We start from the raw sequence: 20,210 nt of genomic DNA, 5'->3' as shown, positions 1-20,210 counted from the left end.
AGAAACGATCTCGTAAAATTTCGCATTGATCGGATAAGAAATCGCTGCTTGATTGGCTTCGTCCAGTTCGATGCGCAGACACTAATGATTCCACTGCTGCGGCGGTAATACGGCTGTGCAAGACATTAACACAAAGGGAGAAAACTCAAAAGAAGAATTTGAACGGTGAAAATTAAGATGAAAGGGTTAGGAAACACCTCATAAAGTTTCGCATTAATCGGATAAGAAATCGTTGCTCGATTGGTTTCATCTAGTTGACTGCGCAAACGCCAACGACTCCATTGCCGCCGCACAAGACTGCAAGGTAAGATTTTTCTTTCTTTGGTCTGTGCCTCTTCCTCTTTGGCTTGGCTATGCCCCCCTTATATAAAAAAAATTCTGTAAACCCTAAAAAAAACTTCCTTTTTGATTTTATTTTTCTTTTTCTTTTCTTTTTTTTGCTTTTACTATTATGGTAATAATGAAAATAGTAATAGTAATAATAATTATTATAATAATAATAATAAAATCAATAAGGTAATAATAATAATAATAATAAATAATTGTAGTAAAAGTAAAAATAATAAAGATACTATCAATAAAATAATAATAATAAGACTAGTAATAATAATAATACTAATAGTAATAGTAAAAATGACAATAACAAAATAATAATAATAATAATTATATTAAAAAAATAAAAATAAAAATAAAAATGAAGTGATAATAACAATGTAAATAATAATAATAATAATAATAATAATAATAATAATAATAATAATAATAATAATCATATCGGGCCTGGGTAAAAATGGGGTGTCTACAGGCTTCATTCCTAGCACCAAATTAATATTAAATTCAATCTCCTTTTGAAGGCAGAAACAATAAATCATCTAAAAAAATATCTAGAAATTCATCACCAGTGGGTAAAGAAGTGTGGGCTTCATTAACTTGTGCATTTTCTTTCATTCCTGTTACAAACCCCCAAATATGTGTCCAAATTCCATCCTTTCACAAGCACTCAAGATATCAAACATGAGAGCTTGTTATCCAATAAATTTAATTCTTCATTACAATCCCTCAAAACTAATGTATGCGGGCCTACATATACTTGTACTTTGAAGATAAGGAAACTGAAACAAGCAAACCAATTAAAAAAAATATCAATTTCCTAAATAACCTAAAATCTTGCTTCCCAAGCATTAGTATCCTAAAATTCTGAAGATTTGCCCCCAATGAAATCACCATAAATAAATAACCAAAAATATACCATTAACATTTGTAAGTTAAAATAATCTCTTGGTAACAAATTGCATTATTTCTCCACTATTGGAAAAAATTCAACCTCAAAATGTAAAAATGCAAAAGATGAAGAACGAAAACCACAAATAACTTGAAGGAGACCACAACTATTTTCTTCCTCAACTAACTCAACATATTGTGGGTTGAGCTCCAAATATAGTGGTTCAACAATTTCAGTAGCAACATCCTCAACTACCCTTTTCTCACCGGTTGACCTCTTTTTAATTGAATGAACCCAAATGGAAGGCTTCCCTTCTAACTAATCATGCTTTAGTATAAAAAGATACCCATTCAGAACCACTGAATTTTTCACATTGCCTCCCATTGTTCACTAAATTTGAACAACTGGATAGGACCTCCCTCCAACCTTGGGAGGACTGTTTGCAATTTAAGCTAAAACTACACTTGCCTTTTCCAATCCCACAATCACCTGCAACTCTTGCAAGAACCCTTGGCTATTTATTTGTAAACTCAACTCTGTAAGCTTATCATTCTAATTTTTTTTTTGTCTCCATCCAAATCTTTATCTCGCTAACTTTTTGTAATGAGTATTTTTCTTAAATTTTCAAAAGCGAAGGCAAACATTCCCAAATCCATCTAATCATCAAATAAGGGAATCTAACTGCATTAGCTACAAATCTGGGTCTTCTCTTCCAAGAAAATAAAACATCCTATCCAAACTTTTCCACTTGCAAATTGAAGGGTTCTCTTTCAATTTGACACTATTCTGTGGAAGTTTCGCTTCCATACTATATATGTGTGCTCATTTATTTGAATTCTAATTCCATACATTAAAGAACTTTGATAGTTTCCAATTAAACTTTTCCTTAACTCATCAACTTAATATACTGGATTATCTTATTAAACAGATGCAAGAATTGTAATTTCCAAATCTGAGATGACTAGCCCGACTAATCATAGGACCAATCTTAAGACACCTTATGCATTGTAATCTCTTTTACATGTCGATATTTTCTTTAACCAATTTAAAAAGATCCTCACTCTTTGAAATTCTAAATTCATTGGATGCTTGACTCATGAGCTATAAAAGAATATCTTCTATTCCTCTTTTACTCAAACAAAATCTAAATTTACTTATGTGACATTTTTATGGTAGCTTAGAATTGAATTTGACCCTCTACTCTCCTTAGAAAGTGATCTAAGGACCCATGATTGACTTATGGAAAGATTGAATATTTTATTTAAGCACAAAAAACACAAGAGAAAATGGCATACACCAAAGAAATATAACTTTTCATAAAACCTTAGGATAACCAATATCCCCAAGAACTTCACCATTAAAGAATTCTTAGGATTTCTAAGTATCTAAATCCGAAGGTAACCACTAACATTCTTTTAGTTGCTTTAAGTTCCATGCACACTAAATCATAAGGAAACCATAGAGAACTAGGAGTATACTCTTATGTGCAAAGATGCGCACATACCAAAAATGCACAAAATTCTATTTCAAATATTCCATATTTGCAAATGGTAGCTCATTCCTTATAGTGACTATTTACACAAGACATGATCATAGTGTAACATTCTGGGAGAAAAACATCAATGGTTGGCTGTGAATTTTTTGGAACTGTCGACTGTTCCAAAAAAATCATCATAAACCCTTGATGAATTTTTGCTTTCGGCTGCCCAAAAAAAACTCCAAAATTCCAATTTGCTTGTTGTACTTTACTCCGCTATGCATCCTATATCCGATCGCTCTTACCACACCTAGCCTACCCATTTATATCCTCATCCTACTTCATACCTCTTGTTGACTCTATGAGTCCTTCCCGTTTTGATTACGAAAAATCCAATGGTTCTTACTTGTGCACCAAGCTTTTGAAACAGGATTATCCTTTGCATGCACTGAGGGTAGGAACACAAGGAAGCCATGAGGAACATAAAGATCACATCACATATGGCATTTGAAGAGCAAAGAGATTGAGGAACAAAATGAATGAAGACCATTTGCTTATTGTATTTGCATTTATTCTTTTGGATCTGTAATATTTAATATGTTTTATAATAATGCACTTGCATGCATAATAGGGTTTAAAGGCTTAAAAGGCCTTAAACTGACCATAGGTAACCAATTCGGTCGATCGACGCCAGATTGTTGGGCTCAATTTAAAAGCCTAGGCTTTGGACTGACCGTAGGTGCTCAAGCACCACATGAAAAATCCCCTTTAACTCACAAGTCATATCTATACAAGTAGGGGTGAAATTTAAGCAAAAATTTGGACCTTCCTTTAATCTTGAAAGGGCTTCGAGCGACCGAACTCAGGACGTTGAAAACGTCTCGGTGGACCGAATAGGTAAGAGTCGACAAAGCTGACTGTGGCCCGGGCGACCGTACTCAAATGAACATACTGTTCACGGTCGACCGAACATAAGGGGTGTCACTTTTTGCCTTCCTTGGGCGCTTGAACGCCAAGTTCAAATATACACCAAGCGAGTGAAGTATAAAGTTCAGCAGACCGAATTGACCTTCAAGCGACTGAACCTTGAGTGTTTGGAAAATCGACTTGGCCTAGCCACCTAAACCTTCACTTGGGCACCCGAAATCATAAAGTAAACTTTTCTGACTGTGTCTGTTAGGGTTGCCAACTCTAAGGGTCGGGCGACCGAATCTCTCGGGTTGTCGTATTTTTAATTGTGGTAATTGGCTTTAAATAAAGGTTAATTATTAATTAAAATTTTTAGGAAATTCCCTTCGTGCCCCCAACGGTATAAAATTTAGGGAATTCTATATATACCCCTCATTTGTCCAGATTAGTATAGGATTAGCAACATAATTAGACAAAAATTCTCTCTTATTTTTCCTCAACCTACAGTGCATATTTTTCATATCTTCAAGCCCATACTTCATACTTTCATATATTTTTTCTTGAAAAATATTTTCAAAACTTGAGAGTAATTTTTTCTTACTCTTTTCTTGCAAACTAATTGCAAGTTAGAGGGAGTTTGATTTTCATTTGGTGTGTGCCTATAGAGATTTGTTCTTGAAGCCCATTACTCTCATTTTCGTGTATTGATTGATATTTTTCTTGGAGAGTAAAGCTAGGGTTCTTTCTCAATATATTTGATTGATATATATATTTTTGAAAATAACTTTTGTTAGCTTTTGAGTCTTGGCATCTTCATTGCCAGATTTGAAAGCCTTCTTACATTTTCGATAAAATACTTTTGAGCAAGCTTGAACCCTAATTCCTTTGATAATATACTGATTTATTTTTCTTGAATCAAAGGCATTCACTCTCACATAAACACACATACATATATTGTTATTAAGAGCTGAAATAGTGTTTTAGCAAATCTCACTTGAGCATTAGATCTTATCATTTGTGAGTGCATATATTCTAGATTGTAATATTGTACAAATATTCTTGTGCTAGAAATTGTACACGAAATTGTGTTGATTATCTGTTGTATTTTAGGCGTGACCTGAGGGGGTGTTAATCTAGCCCATAAGGTTTGGTTGTAAAGGTTGAGGTTAGCCCTGGTAATTTGACCTAGTGTTGTATTCGGTATTGCTCCACCCGTGAAGTGAGCTTTAGTGGAATCCTCGGACTTGCAAGGTGCTAGAGGAGGGGATGTATGCAGGATTGGCCGAACCCTGATAACATATCTTGTGTTTGCCATTAAATTCTTACACTTTAATTTCCTACACATGTGTGCTTATATTTAATTAATTATAAATGGGCGCATGATTTAAATATTGTGAATGATTGGGATAAACTAAGCCTACTATATTTGCTTTGATTATTTGAACATAACCTAGGAAAAGTTTTAAAATTCCAATTCACCCCCCTTGGGATTGCACCAAAGTCAACACCTATACTCTGGTAATAATCATCCCTAAAGTCTACAGAACCTATTTCTTAGGCTCTGATTCCAACTATGATGACCAGAAAACTGCTCTGATACCGCCTGTAATAATATTTTCATCTAGCAGAAGACCTCAAATACAAATTACCTGAGTACTAATAACCCAATATAGCAATATCATTTCCAATACCATTAACACCCCTAAAATTCTAAATGCATAAAAAACATAATTTAATAAAGATCTATTCTAAATAAAACCTTCCATCCCACCGACTCTTCACTACGCTACTCTGATACTGTTATACTTCATATGACATCTGAAAAAATATTGGATAATCATGGGGTGAGACACCTCTCAGTAAAAAGGAATAGATTATTATCAGTATGTGACAACACGAGTTTTGTGTAGCATAAATATATACTTTAAATAGTAAACTTTAACTGATAAATCTGGTAAATTTGTACTCACACCTATATATATGGAAACTACATGCTAATCATAATAAGTTTCTCTGAGTACATTGATTACGCGTCAAAACTGCGTAATTGGATATTGTTATCTGGGCTTTACGGTTTATATTTTTAATTAAATGTCCAAAATTATCCAATATTTTAATAAAATGCCAAAAATATCATTCTTGAATTTTATTGCACTATTTATGAGAATTTGGTAATTTTTTGTCGCAGGAAAATACCCGGGAATCAAAACCGACACCTGTTCGTATTTTATACATAACTTTTCCGTCTGAGCTCCGATCGAGACAATTCAAATTTCTGGAGAAAGAGTAAAGGATCATCTACAACTTTCGTGTTTTGAGTTTTGTGAGATACGGGCTCCAGAAGAGCAGAATTTGTGACAAACAGAGAACAAATAAACTGAAAAAAAATTAAAAGAATTGGATAGTTGATGTGACCCGGCCATGCATAGCCGGGTCGGGTAGGCTAATTGGGTAGGGCTTCTTTTTTTTTCTCTTTTAAATCCCTCCTCCAGCGCAGCCTCTCTCTCATTCTGACGCTTCCTCTGTTCCTCTCCTTCTTCTTCTTCTTCTTCTTCTTCTTCTTCTTCTTCTTCTTCTTTAATTGGCTTTGTTTTTTTTCATCTTGTTATCTTCTCTTTCCCTCTGTTTTTATTTTAATTCTCTCCCTAAACTCTTCCCCACTCTCTTCCTCTCTCTCTCTATTCTCCCTAAACTCCCTCTGCAATCTCTTCTGCTGCAAGCCCCGCTCCAGCTGCACATACTAATCTCCACCGCAGCATAACTTCAGCCCTCTGCAGCAGCCATGGCCAAGCACACTAACGCAGGAACAGCAGCTTCCACCCTCTCCAAGCGTGTTCCTAGCAGCACCCACAGCAGCAGCCCTGCAACTTGCTGCAATTTTCCAGCAACACCAGAAGCCTCCTCCGGCCACAGCACTGTTGCTGCCACAGCAGCAGCCCCATACCAGCACAGGCCCCTGCTTTCTCTTTCTTTTATTTCGTTTCTATTATTTGTTTAGTTTTCTTTTCTTTCGGTTTGTTTTTAGTATTGAATAATTGTTAAATTTTGTTTTATGAATTTTAATTAAAGTATCAATTTTTAATTCCCTCTCGTGGTTGTTATTATTTAAATTAAATTGCATTTATCCTCATCGTATTTAAGAGCATTAAAGTTGTTGTTAGTTGTTTTTTTTTTAAGAGTTTGGTTCGGTTTCTTGAAAAGAAAAAAAAATGTTTTTGTTTGAGGAAATTTAGTTGCTTTTTCAAAATTTAGTCTTTTTATCAAAGCATGGTTTAGTTAGGGTCGGTTTGAAAAAAAAGAAAAAAGAATTCATGTTTTTATCATATTTCGTCATTGCTTGCGTGTTTTAAATTCTCGTTGAGTTTGTGTTTGCGTTTAAAATATGATGCTTGATTTAATTTTCGTAGTTTTGTTAAAGGTTCGATTTTAGTATGTGCGTTTGTGTCTAATTGAGTTTCCATTATGTGCTTTAATTCCATGATCAATGTTACCATTTTTAATGAGCGCGTGTTTCGATGTTCCCTTAGGTAGATTAGAGTTTCCATTCTTGCATGTTTTAGTTCCATGTTTTAGGTTTCTAATTTTTATTAATGCGTGTTCCAATGTGTCCTTAAGTAGACGTAGGGTTTCTATTCTTGTTTTCTTTTATTTAGTGCATGTTAGTTTTAGGGTTTTTAAATTACGTGTCATTTAATTCGGCAAACGTAAAATTGAACAACTCTTGAAAAACCCGAATCTGAACTGAGTTCAGTACCTTTTTAATTTCGATTGGAAGAACGTAAAATTTGAGATTAAACGCATTCCCTGAGGAGACGATCTAGCCCTTGGGCTTAATAATACACGACAGAACTCCTATACTTGGGATAGCTTCCGAGCTACTCATTTTTCGAGTGAGTCATACATAAATCATCTGATATACATATACATAACTGAATTTTCCCCTGGATGGACAATCATGTAATAACTCCACTTAATCGAGTTGAACAGCTCGTAGGCGGGACTTAGCAATGGCTAGCCTACCACGCTGAGTCAAACATAACGCGTTTGTAAGTAAGATTGGCCACCCTTACCTTGGTCTGGACCCAGGAGGGTATCCTACTCTTTAATGGGTCCAATCGACTATCCAATCACCTACACTCTATCTAATAAGTGTGATGGCACTGACTATATCATAACAGCAATGGTACCATACTCTGAACATAATTGATCCATCAGCGTTCTGATGTTATATAATACAATTCATATAATATAACTATAACATAAATCTCATTTTTTCATAATTCTGCATAAAACTGTCATATCATATTTTTGTATAAAATCATCATTTCATAACTGATCATGGCATTAAATCGGCGAAATTGTCATAATATATTGATCACGGCATTAAGCCGACGGCTAAACTGTCATAACATACAGATCATGACTTTAAGCCTGCTGAATTATTATGATATACTGATCACGACATTAAATTGGCTAAACTGTCATAATATACTGATCACGACATTAAGCTGGCTAAGCTATCATAACATACTGATCACGACATTAAGCCGACTGAACTATCATAATATACTAATCACGGTATTAAGCCGACTAAACTGTTATATCATACTGAACACGGCATTAAGCCGGCTGAACTGTCATATCATAATTTCATAATATTTATAACATTTTTTGAAGATCATTATCATATTGTACTTGTTCTGAATAGACATAAAATATTCTACGTGATAAAAATAATTATTCTCATGCCACACAGTTTGAGTGATAATCCATAATATAATAATTCTCTGGGAAAATATATTTTTGCTGAAAACAAGGGTAGGCTTAATTTCATCTATTTAATTCAATTCCAAAATATTCCCAAAAATAAGATATAATCAAATCCCTATAGTTTAACTTAACTCAAGCATATCTTTAAGATAAAATCTGAACATAAATATAATTAATTTCTCATACTCAATTTAGATCGGACATATTTTAAATAACACAAATCTAATCAAATTCACGTGCTTAAATTTATTTGAGCAAATTTTCTAAAATACTTGATATAATCTATTCCTCTTACCTTAGCTCGGTAGTGGTGTCTACAATGTCCCAACGACGAGTCCACTCCGGTTAAAATGTTTAGGAGCGAAACTGAGATCTGGATATGGTGTTCATTTTTCGATTTGACTTATAGACAGAGAGAAAATCTAGAGAGAGAAAGTGGGAGTTTCAAAAGAGGGAGGGAAAGAATTTGGCAAGGAGAGAGTGGCGAGAGAACCCGGGGGGTTTGATCTTGAAGTCTCAGGAAGCTCCTGAGACTTCCTAACATTATATATATCTTTATTTCAATAAGTTTTTTTTATTATCATTATAATACTATTCATTTTATTTGTTTATTTAATGAATTAAACTAATATAATTTTTTTTTTTTGAATTACACTTACACACATATTATTTTTGGTGTTGTTACAAGTTTCATATATATGCAAGAAGAAGAAGAAGAAGAAGAAGAAGAAGAAGAAGAAGAAGAAGCATTGCCTACACTTTTAAGAGGATGTTGAGACTTGGTCAAGAAGGAGTTTGCACATATAAGGCGCGAGAGAACAAGGAGTTAGGGTTTTCAATTTGGATTAAGGTGCATCTCGAGACCAAATGAAGGAGTGTGCGCATAAGAGGCGCAAGATTGTGAATAAGGAGTTAGGGTCTTTCGTTTGGACAAAGATAGGGAAATTTTAGCATGGTTGGGGGCAAAAATTGGGAAGCCATTGCGGTTTGTGTAGACATTTCAATTGACTACTAAAAATGGGCTTCATTACTTGCAATTTATACACCGTAGGTACAAACTAATTAAATCGCAGGTGTAGAACACCCTTTAATTAGTGGCGGTTTATAAAAGTGTAGCTAAAAAACTAATAGTAATGTCCTCTTTTTTGTTGTGTACTTTTAAACCGAACATATGATTTTCATAAGTATAGGATCTTTTTATGTGTTTCCTCTTATTAAAAAAAAAAAAAATTAGGCAACTTCGTTTCTTTATGTTTTTTCATGTATTTTTATTTATTGTACCCCCTTATTTAGTTTTCCTATTTGGGGGTCGTCATGTAAACTCCCTTCTTTAGCACCCTGGACAAAATCTGGCTTCGTCAACTATAAATAGGGGATGTCACAAGGGCATTATGCAGACTTGTCTGCCACTGTTTGTCTTATGTATACATAGGATGGATAATCATAATGTAAATTACTCTAGGTTAATTTTATTTTTAAGTACGATAATGCCTTAGTAAAAAATGGGAGTATGACTCCTCAATTAGTTTAATATTTCGTAACTATTGTCAAACCTAGAATAGTATAGAAAACTCTTTAGGGGAGGGTCAACATTCATTAATCATTAAAAAATTCACTACAAATTTTTAATGCATTTAGCCTTCTTGTCACCCTCTATAAACAAATGTTTGAAAACTAAGGTGTAGCCCCAAGAGAAGGGGTGAATTGGGTTATTAGAATTTCTTTTAAATCCTTTTATGAATTCTTAACCTTCTATAATTCTTTCAAAGATTTCTTGAATTCTTGTTGATTTAGCAATCACACAAAGACATAAGTATTTTATTCAATCAACAACCTCAATACAAATAAACAATCAATCAACTACTCAAACCAATCAACCACAATATAAGTAACCAATCAATATATGCTTTGCAATTCTTTTTGGCAATATTCAGCTTGATTGTTTATAGCCCTGTGTATATGAATTTGTAAGCCCCGTGGAGATTATAGTTGACCTTTCAATTGATAATCAAAATAACATCCAATCACTCTTTCAAAAATTAGAATTCAAATAAACCTTTAGTTAATAGGTTTTGGGTTGTAAACCAATCAATGTACTCCCTTACAGTTTCCGCAAAGTATTGATCAACCAACGTACTCCCTTTCGGTTTCCACAAGCCCAAGAACAAATTAAACTTTGGTTTATTTAATTTCCAATACACATTGTTTTTATGATTGAGAGAATTACAACATCCACACAGTTTATATTTTTTTTGGAATTTAAAGAGAATAAGGGAAAGAGAGTGCCATCGGTGTTTTTACGAGGTTCGGCTTATCCCCAGCCTACGTCCTCACCTTAGGCAAATTACCTAAGGTTTCACTATATGTTTTCCTTTCCAGGCAGAACAAAAACCATTACAAGCGAATTCCATGCTCAAACACTCCTTCATTAGGCTAGAGCAAAGCCTCTCCAAGTGATACCCCACGCTTGGGCAATGATCCAACAGCCTGGAATCGTAAAAAATACTGGAAGAATACAAGATAAACGCTGCGTGCAAGAACACTCTCTCAAAGAGTAAATTAGTACAATTTCAGCACTATATATTTCAAACTTTAAATATCAAGATGAAATAAGATGAAGCTCAAGTATAGAACTCACCAAGATTCCTTCTTAGGATAAGAATTAGTAGTAAAAACGGATTAGAATGGATCAACACTTCAGTATTCTTCAACAAAACAGATGAGCAAGAGAGAGCTTTTGAAGAGATTTTAACTTGAAGGCTTGAACGCTGATTATAATCCCTTAGTTCACTAATTAATTTATAGAGCTTTTAGAGTGTGTTTCCTTATTGCCTTAGTTACTTGGAGTGCCCCTAACATTTAAATTTGAAAACCTAATTTTTTAGAATTTTCTCGTTGAAGTTCGAGTTTCAAAATCTCCATGGAGTCAGTTGACCGAATCACTCAGTTGGGTCAATTTTGTGTAGGTCAATTGGCTGGACAGGCGGCTGACAGCATTCTGTCAATCCAAAAATTAATCCCAATAAATTGTCAATCGGCTGACTAAACTTAGTTCAAAAATTTCAGTCGGCAAGACAAATTAGGTGTCAGTCGATTGATTGATCACAAGTCAAAATAGTTAGTTGGTTGGGCACTTTATTCATTCTGGTGTTTTGTCAGTCAGCTGAGGAAACCCCGTGCAAACTGGTAAGTCAGCTGACCAGTTCGTTTTTCAAGTTTTTCATTTTTAGTTTTCAAAATTAATTTTGCTCTCTTGCTTTGATCTTTCATAAAACATTTTTTTGGGATTTTAAAATACGTTTCTAAGTCCATAAATATCCCCTAAAGATTCCCAAAAGAGCTTCAAAGTATTTCAAATGATATTTAAACATTAAAATACTTACATAAAGACTTCTAAGACATTTGGACATTCTTGGCGCTTGAGTCTTCATGCTTGTCTTTTTTTTGAGCTCTCTTGCTTTGCTTTCTTTTGTTTCTTTTGTTTTTTTTTCAAGCTTTGATATACTTTTAAGCTCTCTCTCATATTCTTCAAGCTTTAAAATATCATCTTTAAGTCTATACTTTAAGCTTCTTTTGATCATCCTTGTGTACATATTCTTGAGCTTCAAAAACTTAAATCCTAAAATATCATTACTCAACCGAATATATTAAGTTCCATTTGTTTGTTAGCATTAAAACAGGATGTTAAGCCTTGTAATGCCAACAATCTCCCCTTTTTTGATGATGACAAACAAGGAACAAAAATTTGAGTAAGTCTTAAAAAGACTTCCGCTTACAATAAGCATCATCTTAACAATATTTGTAGTTTCAAGACCAAATACAATATCATGCTCATTACATCATTCAAGTTCAAGATCATTCAATATCAAATACTTCTCCCCCTTTTGATATGTATATATATCATGTTCGAATTTTTCAATACCATGCTCAATTTTTGCTCAAAACTTCTTCCCCTTTTTACATCAATCAAAAAGAGTAAGATATCAAAAATGATTAAGTTCAAATAAAATCATATTTTGAGCATATGAACATATGAACACACACTTCCCAATATATTGCAATATAGTATATGTAGTGTGTTTTAATAGTCAAATGGTCATGCATATTTCATATTTGTCATTCATATTTCATATGTGTTGTGATATCTTTAAATTTACAATCAGACATATGTTGTGCAACGTTCATATTAGCTAAAAAATACTTCAAAAGTCATATTTTTCATTCATAATTCATCATTATTTCAACATTCTTTCCCTCTTTGACATTAATTCATGATACCAATTGTTTATTTCATGATAACAATTGAAAATCAGGGAAAAATCATAATACAAACAATAAGTCATAATACTCCCCCTGAATTTAATACATTCAGATTTGAAATCAATTATGCTTTTAAGTTTATCATCACATGCTTCAAATATTGATTCATATCATGTATGTGCTCATGGATACTAATATCAAATACGAATATCATTTTACTATCATCAATATCATAACATGCTCATGAATATAATTATGATGTCTTGCTCAAATACCAATTGATATATTCATGGATACCAATATACTTCATAGATACTAATGTTGAAGTCACATTATGTACTACTCATGGATACCAAATTATTTAGATGCCAATTTTTCAATTTAACTTTCTCTCGTTTTTGACATTAGTTAACATAAAGAAGATTATCAATAAGCATATATACTCTAGGACAAGGAGCAGCACAAGACAAATAATTTTATCTATATGATCCATCATTAGCATGTATGGTCAAGAATTGATTGTCATATCAAAATTCATGCATCAAAATTATGTTCAATAACTTCATGCTCAAATTTTCAATATATAGTGAGCCATAAATTATCAATATAAGTCAAATCATTTTCATGTCTTTGGCACTATCAAGATATCAGCATGTAAGCATGTAGCATATTAGCATAACATATAAACTTGTAAGTATAATAACATATCATATAGGCATGGCGCATATTATTGCATTGTGCTACAATTTTGCTCATGTTTCTTAAGTGTTTCTCATTCTGCTTAACTACTTCTCCTTTTGCTCAAATATTTTTCATATTGCTTTAGATTTTCTTTCTTTTGATTTCATATGAACTCCAAAATTTACTTTGCAAATCTTAATTTTTTCTAACTTAAGCCTAGTACGATTCATTCATTGATTGAAGCCAACAAATTTTATTAGTTCTAATATGATAAGCATCAGTAAGCTTCTTAAAACTCATCTTTTCATTTCAACCAGTTCAATATCCTTGTAGAGGATGTGATTAAGTTTCTTTCACAATTTCTGAAAGGAATACCTAACATCTATGGTGTCATTGATTTATGAACTAAACTTTTATCTTGATACCCATATTTTCTTGGGTTCGGATTTTTTAACAAGAGAAGTTTTTTTTACTTTCCAAACTTGTTTAACTTTCACATCTTTTCTCTTTAATGGACATTCAAACTTTATATGTCCATTCTTCTTACATAGGTAGCATATAGTGTGAATATAGGCATTAGAAGAGGTGCTAGCATAATTTCTTGAGGCTTTTGTAAAGTATCCCATTTAGAGATTTTTTTTCCTTTTAATATTCTTAATTCCATTAAATCCTATGCCTTCTTTGTTTAAGGACATTCTTTGTGATCCAATTATTTTGTCAAAATTTTCTTTCCCTCTAGTAAAATTATAAATAATCTTTTCTTCATCTTCAATTTGTCTTTTGAAATCATTTATCTTTATATCTTTCTTGTCATCAACACTCACTTGTAATTTCTCTATTTCTTGAGACCATTTATTTATTTTAATTTTTAATACATATATATATATATATATATATATATATATATATATATATATATATATCTTTCTCAATTTGCATAGAAGTTTGGAATCTTAGATATTCTATTTCTTTCAACATCTTCTCATTTTTGCTTTCTAATCTCTTGATTTTTAAATCTTTCTCTCTTTCAACAAGATTTTTAGATTCTAATTCCTTCATGACAACTTCATTCTTATTTTTCAATGAGATATATTGTTTAGTTACTTTAACTACCATTTTATGAGCTTTGAATAATTTATTTTGTAACTCTTCATAAGATGACATGCTCACATTATTGGATTCATTAGATGAATCACTGCTATATTCATTAACCGATTTGGATGAAGAGTTTTGTTCTTCATCATCGTTCCATGCCATATAACAAGCAACCTCTTGGTCACTTGATTCATTATTTGAACTATTAGAACTTGGATTATCCCATGTAGTGGCCTTTATTACCTTTTTCTTTTTACATTTAGAATCTTTCATAAGTTTTGGACGATCTGGTTTTAGGTGTCCAACTTTCTTGCAATTATAGCATGTAGGGATTTTATTCCTTGATTCCTTTTTGTTGTTTTCTTCTCCATCTGATTCAGAGTTCTGGGTTTTTCTTTCAAATTTATTCTTCCTTCTAAGGATTTTGGCAATTTTCTTAAATATGAAGGCTACTTCATCTTCATCCATCTCTTCTTTATTTTCATTACTAAAACTTTCTTTTGAGGCTTTAAATGCAATGGATTCTTGGGCTTTGGTTTTTCCACTTCTTTTGTTTATTGTCATCTCATATGTGAGGAGAGAACCTATTAATTCGTCTAGGGAGGTGTTTTTCAAATTTTTTCCTTCAGTTATTGTAGTGGCCTTAAGTTCCCAAATTAGTGGAAGTCCTTTAAGAATTTTTTGAATCATTTCATAAGTTGAGTATGTTTTTCCTAAGGCATTTAGGAAGTTTATTCTATGAGTAAACCTAGTGTACATACTAGTGATAGATTCATCTGGATTCATCTTAAAGGCTTCATACTCACTAGTCAACATATCAATCCTATTATCCCTGACATCAATAGTACCTTCATAGGTTATTTCTAATTTATCCCAAATTTCCTTTGCTGTTTTACATGCCATAACTCTATTGAATTCATTAGCATCAAGTGTACAATATAGGACATTTATTGCACTAGAGTTAACTTGCAGCATTTTGTGATCTATTTCAGTCATCTCCTTTTCTTCCTTAGGTACTCCCTTTCCATCCACTAGTTTAGTAGGGATTAGGTTACCATTTGTGACAACCTTTTATGCCTTCCAATCCATTGTTTGAAGGTAGATTCTCATACGTTGTTTTCAGAAGGTGTAGTTAAGTCTAAAAAAAAAAATGGGTGGTCTAGTTGAGGATTGACCCTCACCAAAGGGAGCTACTCCTATTTGTACCATCTAGATCTTTATATAGCTTCTTGTTAGGATTTACTATAATAAGGCTTGGATACCAATTAAAAATTAAGGTGTAGCCCTTAGAGGGGGGTGAATTGGGTTATTAAAATTTCTTTTAAATCCTTTTATGAATTCTTAACCTTTTAGAATTCTTTCAAAGATTTCTTAACTTCTTGTTGATTTAGCAATTACACAAAGACTTAAGTCTTTTATTCAATCCACAACCACAACAAAAATAAACAATCAATCAACTACTCAAACCAATCAACTACAATATAAGTAACCAATTAATATATGTTTTGCAAATTCTTTTTGGCAATATTCAGCTTGTTTGTTTGTAGCCCTATGTATATGAATTTGTAAGCCCTGTAGAGAATGTAGTTGGCCTTTCAATTGATAATCAAAATAACATCCAATGACTCTTTCCAAAATCAAAATTCAAATAAACCTTTAATTAATAGGTTTTGGGTTGTTAACCAATCAACGTGCTCCCTTACGGTTTCCGCAAAGTATTGATCAACCAACGTACTTCCTTTCGGTTTCCGCAAGTCCAAGAACAAATTAAACTTTGGTTTATTAAAATTTCCAATACATGTTTTTATGTTTGAGAGAATTACAACATTCACACAGTTTATATTTTTTTTTTCTATAATTTAAAGAGAATAAGGGAAAAAAAGTGACACCGGTATTTTTACAAGGTTTGGTTTATCCCCAGCCTACGTCGTCGCCTTAGGCAAACCACGTAAGGATTTCACTATACCTGTTCCTTTCCAAGAAAATCAAAAACTGTTACAAGTGAATTCCACGCTCAAACACTCCTTCAATAGGCTAGAGCAAAGCCTTTCCAAGCAATACCCCACGCTTGGGCAACAATCCAACAATCTGGAATCGTCAAAAACACTGCAAGAATACAAGATAGACGTTATGTACAAGAACAATCTCTCAAAGAGTAAATTAGTACAATTTCAGCACTATATACATCAAACTTTAAATATCAAGATGAAATAAGATGAAACTCAAGTATAGAATTCACCAAGATTCCTTCTTAGCATAAGGATCAGCAGTAAAAACAGATTAGGATGGATCAGCACTTCAGTATTCTTCAGCAAAACAAATGAGCAAGAGAGAGCTTTTGAAAAGATTTTAACTTGAAGGCTTGAATGTTGATTATAATCCCTTGGTTCACTAATTCATTGGGTTAAAGGAGTATTTATAGAGCTTTTAGAGTGTGTTTCCTTGTTGCCCTAATTGCTTGGCATGTCCCCCAACATTTAAATTTGAAAACCTAATTTTTCAGAATTTTCCCGTTGATGTTCGAGATTCAAAATCTCCATGGAGTCAGTCGGCTGACTCACTCAACTGGGTCAATTTCGTGCAGGTCAGTCGCCTAGATAGGTAGCTGACAGCATTCTATTTGTCCAGAAATTAATCCCAATAAATTGTCAGTCGATTGGACAGATCAGGTCTTAATCGGCAGACTGATCACAAGTCAAAATAGTCAATCGGCTGGATAGTTTATTCATTCTGGTGTTTTGTCAATCGGATGAGGAAACCCTGTGCAAACTAGTTAGTCAGCTAACTAGATTATTTTTCTGGTTTTTCATTTTTAGTTTTCAAAATTAATTTTACTCTCTTACTTTGACCTTTCATAAAACATTTTTCAAAAATTTAAAATAGGTTTCTAAGTCCATAAATATCTCTAAAGATTCCCTAAAGAGTTTCAAAGTATTTCAAATGATATTTAAACATTAAAGTACTTACATAAAGACTTCTAAGACATTTAGACATTCTTGGCGCTTGAGTTTTCATGCTTGTCTTTTCTTTGAGCTCTCTTGCTTTGTTTTCTTCCGTCTCTCTTGTTTTTCTTCAAGTTTTGATATACTTTTAAGTTTTCTTTCATATTCTTCAAGTGTTAAACTATCATCTTGAAATCCATACTTTAAGCTTCTTTTGATCATAGCTTGTATATATATTCTTGAACTTTAAAAACTTGAATCCTGAAATATCATTACTCAATCAAATATATTAAGTTCTATTTATTTGTTAACATCAAAACAGAATATTAAGAGTTGTAAAACCAATAATGTTGCACTGAAGTTGTGAGTAATAGCTTTTGTTGCTTTCCAATTTATCTTGTAATTCATATTTATTTTCATGTATGCTCATTGCTTCTTCTTTATTTACATTCAATAGTAATAAATTTATTCAAATTAAAAAATCGCGGCATACATTCAACTAATTTAAGCTAATGAATTATAATTAGTATTACATGAATCAACCTTTTTACAAGGAGAGAAATGTGTTCCCCTCATAGCATTTAGGCACTTATGGCAATTAGGTAAATAAGAGATCAAAGAACTTCAAAGCTACCTATTCATTCTAAATTCAATACAATAATTGATCTTATAACTATTGGAGTTCAAAGATCTTTCTCCATGACTTCAAGTAGGAGAATTTGATGACTATGCCATGGCCGACTTTTGGAACTAAATGCTGATAGAGACTATAATTTTTGCATCTAATTAACTCTCTTAGCATTTGTCAAAGATTAATTGCATAATTAATGAAAAAGAGTTATGGATCTTAGAAACTCATAATTTGATTATGCTAATTAAAGAGCTAGCTTGTAAAAAAATATTAGCACGAGCAGAGCGTGCCATTATTGTATATAGTGCCTGCTTGATATCACACGAGCCACGAGCCTCGTTATTCACCCCAGTGCCCCTTAATAATGCAGTAAGCCAGTAACAAATATATATATATATATATATATATATAGATGGATAGCTCATCCGTGCAATAAATGCTCCTCTATAAGAAGAGGCACCAGACCGAGTAAGGCTTAACTTGCGGAGCTTCTTCTTCTTCTTCTTCTTCTTAATTACCAGACGCCTTCTTAATTATCTCTAGATTGATATGGGTTTAGAAACCCAGAATCTGAAGGCCTACTTCCTCCCCTACCTCACTCCCAGCCACATGATCCCACTCGCAGACATAGCCATGCTGTTCGCGGCACGTGGGGTGGACGTGACCATATTCGCCACCCCGCACAATGCCCTCCTCCTACAGAAATCTGTCGACTCCGCCGTCGCCTCCAGCCACCTCGTCAGCGTCCAGGTCTTCGACTTTCCCTCCAAGGAAGTCGGATTGCCCGAGGGCGTCGAGAGTTTCAGCTCCGCAGGTTCCATTGAAAACGCCGCCAAGGTGTTCCAAGCTTTCATGATACTCCGACAACCCATGGAGCTGGTGATCCGAGAATCCCCTCCCGACTGCATCGTCTCTGACACGTACTGCCTCTGGACCTCCGATCTGGCCGCGGAGCTCGGGATTCCGAGGATTTGCTTCCACGTCAAGGCATTCTTTGCCCTGTGCGCCGCCGACAGCATTTCTTGTTACGCACCCCATGAAAAGGTGCAATCCGACGAGGACCCATTTTTGCTGCCCAACGTGCCTGGTGAGATCCGGATGACGAGGTCGGAGCTCCCCGATTGGGTCCGAGTTCCTAGTGGGTACACCCATTTCATGAACAAAGCTGCTGAGGCTGATTTAAACTGTGATGGAGTGGTCTTGAGCAGCATCTACGAGCTGGAAAGTAAGTACGCGGATCACTATAGGAATGTTCTTGGGAGAAAAGCTTGGGCCTTGGGACCCGTTTTTCTCCAAGGTCAGAATAAGAAAAATCCTCCTGTTGATCATCGTCACAGCTATGTGATGAATTGGTTGGATTCTCAGAAACCTAACTCTGTTCTTTACATTAGTTTTGGAACTTTGACATGTTTTAGCTCAACTCAGTTACTGGAGATAGCAATGGCTCTTCAGTCGTCGGGAACACAATTCATTTGGGTTGTTCGACAGGCAGATGGATCGAGGGAGTCGGAATGGTTGCCAGAAGGATTTGAAAAATGTATTAAAGGGGACAATAAGGGTATGATCATAAGGGGTTGGGCACCTCAGACATTGATCTTGGAACATCAAGCCACCGGGGGGTTCGTGACTCAATGTGGGTGGAACTCGATTGTGGAGAGCGTGACTGCAGGGGTGCCCATGATTGCATGGCCACTCTCTGCGGACCAATTCTACAACGCAAAACTAGTTACTCGAGCCCTGAAAATTGGGGTGGATGTGGGTGTTAATCAATGGAGCCAGTTGGTTCAAGAGAGTGAATCATTTGTGAGTAGGGAGAAGATTGAGAAGGCTGTGGGCAAACTAATGGGCGGGGGAGAAGAGGCGGAGGAGATGAGGAGGAGGACGAAGGAGTTTGGAGAGTTCGCAAAGAAGGCCGTGGAAGTTGGTGGTTCATCTTACAACGATCTGACCGATTTGCTTGCCCACGTTGAATCGCGCAAACAAAAAACGCAGAAGTAATACTACTTTTAAAGAAATTCTCAGGTCGAGCAAACAGACACTCGATGGACCATAGAGATATTCACTCGATTCTTTGCGTGAGATCTCAATGAAAATGGCGTTAATTCTCAAAGTAATAAGAGTTTTTTTTTGGTAAGGAAGTGTCCAACCAAATGTTTTATTGCTTACTTTGTGTTATGAGACTCCAATCTTACAAAATAAATGTTTGCCTCTTCTTTTTCTCAT

The 20,210-nt window shown here is 34.1% G+C and overlaps 1 protein-coding gene across 1 annotated transcript; it reads left to right on the top strand.

Annotated features, from left to right (window-relative positions):
- Positions 1 to 6,390: 6,390 nt before the first annotated feature.
- LOC131162779 (probable UDP-glucosyl transferase 73B6) lies at positions 6,391 to 19,985 on the top strand. The gene is made up of 2 exons (XM_058119380.1): positions 6,391 to 6,525; positions 18,531 to 19,985. The coding sequence occupies exons 1-2, from the start codon at positions 6,391 to 6,393 to the stop codon at positions 19,983 to 19,985; spliced, it is 1,590 nt and encodes a 529-aa protein (XP_057975363.1).
- The last annotated feature ends 225 nt before the right edge of the window (positions 19,986 to 20,210 follow it).

Source organism: Malania oleifera, chromosome 8 (genome assembly GCF_029873635.1).
Source record: "Malania oleifera isolate guangnan ecotype guangnan chromosome 8, ASM2987363v1, whole genome shotgun sequence".
NCBI lineage: Eukaryota > Viridiplantae > Streptophyta > Magnoliopsida > Santalales > Ximeniaceae > Malania > Malania oleifera.
This window is presented reverse-complemented; position numbering and strand designations above follow the sequence as displayed.